The following is a 7,141-nucleotide window of genomic DNA, read 5'->3' as shown; positions in this document are numbered from 1 at the left end:
TTTCAAAACGCCGATACACGTGTCTTCTTTTTTTCGGTCCTCTTTCATAATCTGGCCGAATTATCTTGTAATTTTTTTATGTGTTGCACAGTGTAATTAAAGATAAAATTTGTAGACATAAAATATTTTATAATTTAATAAAAATAAAAAAATTGACACACGACAACATAAATGAAATTGTCTCTTGTTGTGTCATCAATGGCAAATAGCAAGACAGTGTCTGTGAAACAGTCGTCAACGAAATAAGGGGATTTTTGTCTTTCAGGTCATCGTCGACGACAGATTCGCTTACCTTGTCGCCCATGTTGTAGTGCTGAATACTGGGACACTTGTGTGAAAAAGTCGTCAACGATCCCAAATTGCTATCTGCAAAGTGTACCGTGAACGATGCATCAATGTTGTCTTGAAGACACTTTATACAGGGTCCTTATATTTTCTTTACAAGTTATGAAGATAATTTGAAATTAAAATACGCACCCATAGCTATGAGAGGACTCATCAAAGTCATCAAAAGACCACAGATATACAATGATATCGGCAAGCAAAAGATATTTGCTATAGCATTCCAGCACTTTCCAACTAACAACCATTAACCCCAACAAAATTAAAGTACAATTTCAATAAATTCTAGTAAACAGAAATAGAAACTTTATTTTGTGACAAACGTAATTGGTGTTTATTGATTCGTTGTTGTTTTATTTGTTCTTTTTTAAATGATGACCTTTGTTGAAGCGGTAAAAACTTAAACCCTAGTATTAAAGACATAATTCGTAGTAAATACTAAATAATAAAATAAACTAATTAATAAACATAGAAGTACATCATTACCACTAAATGTGTTATAAATTTCGATAAGAGGAAAAATAAAATGTACACAAATTAAAATTAAAATCTGATGCATATTGGACTTAAACTTCATATTAGAGGTTAGTAGTCAATAATACTACTTTTGCATGCATGTCTTCTGAAGAACACACGTTGTTTTCTGTTATCTTGGTTGGTTGTTCTATTTGTTGTTGCAGTTGTAGATGATGATCATTTGCGAATTAATCAGTCTTTGTGTTATTTTTGCATTATTTTTGCTGTTGTTGTTTTTATTCGGGGTAAACAAATGTGATTTGTTTTTGATCTATTGATAGGAAGTAGTGCAATTGCCACAATATGTATGTTAAGAAACAAGTACAAAGCGAGGGTTTAATGGACAAATTGAAAACACATTATAAGGTTTGACACTCTTGATCTTGATTATATACTTATTTTTTGTCTGATATTGTTTCTTTTCTAATTATTTAATTAAATAAATTATTCATAAATTTTACACTAAAGTTATGCTTCTTATTTACAACACTTTAAAAAATTTACAAGATGATATCGATTACTTCGATTCAGGAATAACAAGAATGTCTAGGTTGTTTGCAACAAAACATAAAATGAGCTGATATATTGTTGATACATACATACTCACACAAACATACATACATACATATTTATTAGGTCAATTTAAAAGCATAAGAATACATTTGTGTATTGCAAACATTTGCTCGTGGGATACTGCAAGCCCCCCATTGATCAGAGAAAGTTCTTTTCTCATTTAAAGTTATATCAAATATATTTCCAAATGACAGAGGTTTGAACTTTTCTTCATAAAAAATCATTTTATAAAACAAAAATACGAATTCTCACAGATTTTCTCCGTATGGTAGTTTTGTTTGCCCCCAACAGGTGTGTCATAGAGAATCTCGACTCTATATGCCATATCTGCGTATAATGTTTTGTAGAGGATGCTTGGGTGTGTATGTATGCTTGCGATCGTAATCAGATTCCGCTATATATGTATGTTTTAATAGTGTCTTAAATATTATGGTAGATCCATTCTTAAATAAAATATAAAACGAAATAATCCTATCGACACACTCTCATTGTCCGCCTTTATTATCGAGCTTCTGATCCTTGCGGCTGTTAATTGGCGCTGTTGTGGCGCAGTGTGCACGGCATTCTTAACTGAAGTTTTAACTATCTCCGGTTTGCTTAACTTCTAGAATCATTACTTTCGCTAAAACTTTGTTCACTTGATTCACGCCTGCTACCCATCGGCTTCGGTTTGTATTCGGTTATAAAAACAGTTACCGAATTCACGGTGACCTCTCTTGTTTGGGCTGTGGAGCGATCGACATTTTTCAAACGGGCTGGATACTTTTTATGTTTATGTTTGTCGTGACCAGAACTACTGTGACGTGACCCTGAGGCAGACTTATTGCCATTCGGCATGGTTCCAGATGCTCCGGGTAGTGTGGCAGCTTGTTGGGCAACGAGTGCAGAGTTAAGGCGTGGTTTGCGTGTCGATGTACCTGGAAAACGGTCGAAGGCCACTAATTATAGTATTATTTATTCGATGTTTAACCAAAAAATTAACAAACGGAAATAAAAAATTGACCGAACAATGCTTAAATGATTTTTTGTTTGCTTGTATGTATTCAAAATTTTATACATTCTTTTAACTTCTTAGAACACCAAAAAATATGCGATCTTTATTATATCAATAAGTTCAGTCCGATTCTAAAGGAAATGTTGCCATAACATAAAAACTAGAGTGGTGTAGTTCCGGTACTACATAGTTTATCCACTAAAAGACGCGATTTTTATGTATCAACTACGAATATAAAATTATCAATCTTAACCAATCCCCAATATCTCTCTACATAGCCCGTATCAGGGGGAAATAGCAAAAATCTCCACAGAGCTGAATTTTGATGGAGAGCTAGGTTTTACCATTAGAAGCAACGTCCTAAAAGTCCCCATCTATCCCATATGTGCAAAAAAGTTATTCAGGATCAAAGGTCATTTTTGGAGGCATTATACAGTTTTTTTTTTTTCAATTTTTCTCAAAAACGGTAAGACTTAGCAAAATCCGGCTAAAGTAAAAATTGTAGATTTAGCAGTTATCTACAAGACTTAACATTTTCGGGATATCGCGATCGAAATGTCAAATTAAAAATTAGCCGCGTAAGTACATTATGAGGCGAACCGGTTAAAATAACCACACTATGTGTTAGGTATTTCCATAAGCCTTCAAACGATATCCACTTTGCAGTAATCGGTTCAGTAGAACCGGGTCTAACCCGGTTTTTAAATTTGCCCTTTCGGGTCGAATATCCGGCGAACCGGATCCGCTGCCCCTGAAAATTATATTTTTCCGTAATCAACGCAAGAAATCCAACCTTTGAACAAATATTCAAAAAAATAGGAGAGTTTTCGTTTGGGTCGTTCCCGTTGGGCTTTCGATTACACATGTGAACTCTGACATGGAATAACTCTACTAAGCAAGCTCGATTTTGTTGGAATTTTTTAAAAGTTAGATGTAATTTCGTTCTTCAAGGAAACATATATTTTTTGAAGGGACAGACCAGCTTACTTTGGTTATTTTAGCCGGTTCGTCTGAATATATAATATTATATTTCCCTTATAAAAGCATAAAAAACATGTGTTTTTTAGAACGGCTATATCTCAAGAATGGTTCCTTCTAGGAAAAAAATTATAAAGGCCAAACTTGTAGATAATATTTCTGTCTACAAAGTGATTTTTGATTAGATCAACCTTTTTCAAAAAATAAATCCGAAAACCTAAAAAACCCTTAAACCTTTGACCCCGAATAGCTTTTTTGCACACATGGGATCGATGGGGACATTTAGGATCTTGATTCTAATTTTGCTCTCCACCAAAATTCAGCTTTGTGGAAATTTTTGCTATTTCAATGTCTATTTTGATTGGGCACATTTTGGCATTTCGGACCCTGATTACAACAAAATATAATTTTTCCGGGGAAGTCCACACTTCCCAATTACGTTGTTCATGTGTACCTCTCGGATCGGACTGAAATGTTTACAGTTGATAGTGATTTGGACCCTAATTATTATATGAGTATCGTTTTAAGTCTTATGGAGAATACTTTTGTGGGGGCAACTGATTTTTTTCGGCTAAAAGAAAGTTTTTATCGTGTAGTCGACGTAAATCCCCGGCCGAACACAGTCAGCTCTTAGCTTAATTTTCCTGCTTAGCTTATTTCTTCACTAGGCCGCTTATTTCTTGGTATCACACATCGAAGTTTAAAATTCATGGGCGCTATAAACATAATTATTTCAATATATCAAATAAAAATTCAATCTTTTAACATGAATTGTTCGCAGCCACCTCTCACCTACACTAGTCTTTGTGACCTGAAGCCTCGCTTCGTTGTGATCGTTCCTATTGAAAACAGTACAATTTCAAGTTTGCGCTTTGAAATAAGCCGGAAAAATAAGCAACAAAAATCCATTGTGTTCTCGCCTGAAGGCCGCCTACTTAAGAACGCTTACAATTAAAATTAACGTTTCGAGAAACTATCAGGCATGTCACAGATTCCGATCGGAATTTCAATTTGTCTATTGTTTCTGTAATTGGGGCGCAAAAAGTCAACATAACTTTAAAAAATACCTTGTTTGAGTTCTTTCTTGTTTTGTTTTCTTTTATCATTGCTTTTATTTATCATTCGTAATGCCAGAATGTGTAGCTTTTACAAATTTATGTGGCAATACTTTTCTAATAAATGGTTTCGTTGATTGAGAAATAAAGCCTTTACCTAATTAACTGCGTGTTGCGTGTGCGTTCAAAAAAACAAAAACAAAATACATGTATTTGTTTTTGTTGTCAATTTGAAATACATGTATTTTGTTTTTGTATTTTTGAACGCACACGCAACACGCAGTTAATTAGGTAAAGGCTTTATGGAAACGTACGAATTTTTCAAATAAAATGATTCCAATAGTTAAAGGAGACATATAATAGTGGCCCTAAATGTAATTTTGTTAATAAAACAATTGGTCTGTTCCAGTACTGCAAGAATTTACTAATTTTTACTATTTTTTTCGATAACATAAAGGGAAAAATGCTGTCGTAGTAAAAATAGCTTCTCGCAGGTTCTGGAACAAAGCAAATATTTTGGAAAAATAAAATTCCACTTGCGAAAATAAAAGTGGTTTCATTCCGAGTGGTTTCATTGGCCGAGGAATCAAACCCCCGACCTTCTGCGTGCAAGGCGGGCGTGCATACCATTGCACCACGGTGGCACCCAGGGTCCCGAGGACTATCTACTGTAAAAAATTTTATCTACTGTAAAATGTTCAGCGTGATCCGGTAATGGTGTTAAAATAAGATTTTCCAATCAAGGTCCCAAGAACTACCTATAGTGAAAATTTTAGCCAGATCCGAGAAGTGCCCCTAAACGACATTTATTCACATTGTCGAGATATTGGACGTTTGGTAGAGACCGGTAATTGTTTCTAAATTGTAAGTGTTCAGTTTTAGGCATGCGGGAAGTAATATAGATATTCAGTAAACTTGAGATTTTAACTGAGATTATTATAAAAATATGTGTCGAATCTGTTTTAAAAATCATAGAAAAGCCTCAAAAGCATATCGCCTATCTTTCCTTAGTGGTACCATATTTTTACCAATATATGTATAACTTTTGCGTGTTTGAGTGCAAATTGTTGGCAAAAGATATGTTAATTTAATTTTTCTCCGCTAAGTCCCGGACCACACTAGAGTGATTTCATTGAATAATGTTAATGAAATTATGCGGCCCTATATCGAGTTCCATAGTAACCTTAGAACGCCTAATTTATTTATTTGATATCAATACATAGAAAGCCTACAAGGCCAATTATACACGTATTGTGTGGAATTTTTTCAATGAAATTATTCTAGTGTAGACTGGGACTAAAGGATATTCGTTTCAATATATTTGATTTATGAAATTCTTTAGTGCAGTGTCTCATTTTGGATTGCACTAAGTGTATTTTTGCTCCTTGATTTACACATATTGAGTGAGAGCACTCATGTTAACATAGCTTTTCAACTATGATGATTTTAATTAAAATGACCTCAACAGATGCAGAATAATAGAATAATTCATATATAAATAACAAATACTATAGTATTTATCTCCACATAATGTAATTCATTATTTTCTTTCTTCATGTTTTCGGAAAACAAACAACACAACACTTCACAATTGAAGAAGGGTTGGGGGATGTTGTGTGTATGTATTATTGTTGTGGAAAGTGTATGAATTATTTTAAGAACTGAACCAAAAATCGATCGCAAATAATTTGAATAAATCCAAGCAAGCATACAAAATCAAATAATGCATCATTGGAATCAATAGATGTTCTTTGGAGTTCACTAACCTTTGCGTACGTCACACATACGGCATTTAAATGCCTCAGCCGAGTTCCTGTACGTGCAAACACTGCAGTCCCAAAAATTTTCTTCAATGACTTTTGATTGTCGCTTTCTTCTCACCGGCGACTTCTTGTGATCCATAATAGAGGGTCTTCTAATCACAAATCTTTTGGTGGATTGATTTCCCCGTTGACAGTTGTTTTTTTATTGTATTCTTCTGCTCTTCGCTGATGCTGGTTCTGATACTGGCGTTTATGTCCCTTTTTTCTCCTGCTGTTTCTTTACACTCTCCATCAACCAATTTGTTGTAGAGTGAAGTCTTCTTTAAACGGAATTAAATGTGTTCCGATGAAGCCACGGGAATATGTTGAGATTCTCAACACCAATTCACTTTACTTTTTGCATTTGGCCAAAATTTATTTACAAAAAAATATTCTCAATTTTCTGTAACTTTCAAATTTCTTGACAGTGTGAAAGAGAATGTAAAGCAAAACTAAAATAAATGCTGCCAACATGGAAACTGACTTCAAAGCAGAGCTGATGAAAGTGCTGCCAATAGGATAAGTGTTACCAATATTGAAAGTATTAATTTCACAGAGATAATAGGCCTGTCTGATTGTTCCTGGGCGATTATTCAGTAAAGTATTTGTTCTGTTCCAGAACTGCAAGAATCTAAAAACATTTTACTACTCTAACAAATTTTCCTTGTGATATCGCCTTTTTGGTAAAGAATAAAGTGTTGTCGAACAAGGTTGCCCAGTGCATTTTATTCTTTTAGCATAATTGATTTAATCAACAATGCTATTCTACTTATCGGTATGTATTTTCGTATTTTTGCAAACCTGTATAAATCTAATATTTTCGAAATTTTTACTTTATTCATTTACCTTTTTCTTTATAGGTATAAAAAGTTGTACATTTA

General features: G+C 33.8%; 1 protein-coding gene across 2 annotated transcripts; it reads right to left on the bottom strand.

Annotated features, from left to right (window-relative positions):
* Positions 1-625: 625 nt before the first annotated feature.
* Positions 626-6,726, bottom strand: RYBP (ring and YY1 binding protein). Of its 2 annotated transcripts, none has more exons than XM_073990499.1 (2): positions 6,225-6,726; positions 626-2,348 (listed from the first exon to the last, which is right to left on the bottom strand). In XM_073990499.1, the coding sequence occupies exons 1-2, from the start codon at positions 6,358-6,360 to the stop codon at positions 2,029-2,031; spliced, it is 456 nt and encodes a 151-aa protein (XP_073846600.1). In that variant the 5' UTR covers positions 6,361-6,726; the 3' UTR covers positions 626-2,028. The 2 variants fall into 2 exon arrangements, with proteins under 2 accessions (XP_073846600.1, XP_073846599.1); XM_073990498.1 differs by having other exon boundaries at positions 626-2,369; positions 6,225-6,712.
* Between the last annotated feature and the right edge of the window lie 415 nt (positions 6,727-7,141).

The sequence above is a fragment of the Musca autumnalis genome, unplaced genomic scaffold, assembly GCF_047663935.1.
Source record: "Musca autumnalis isolate F117 unplaced genomic scaffold, ASM4766393v1 scaffold_5, whole genome shotgun sequence".
Lineage (NCBI taxonomy): Eukaryota > Metazoa > Arthropoda > Insecta > Diptera > Muscidae > Musca > Musca autumnalis.
This window is presented reverse-complemented; position numbering and strand designations above follow the sequence as displayed.

Bases quoted from the DNA above. Each gene is read 5' to 3' on its own strand.
- RYBP (XM_073990498.1), bottom strand. From the start codon at position 6,360: ATGGATCACAAGAAGTCGCCGGTGAGAAGAAAGCGACAATCAAAAGTC. The intron at 2,370-6,224 runs GTTAGTGAACTC...TACTATAATTAG, and splicing joins TATGTGTGACGTACGCAAAG to TGGCCTTCGACCGTTTTCCA.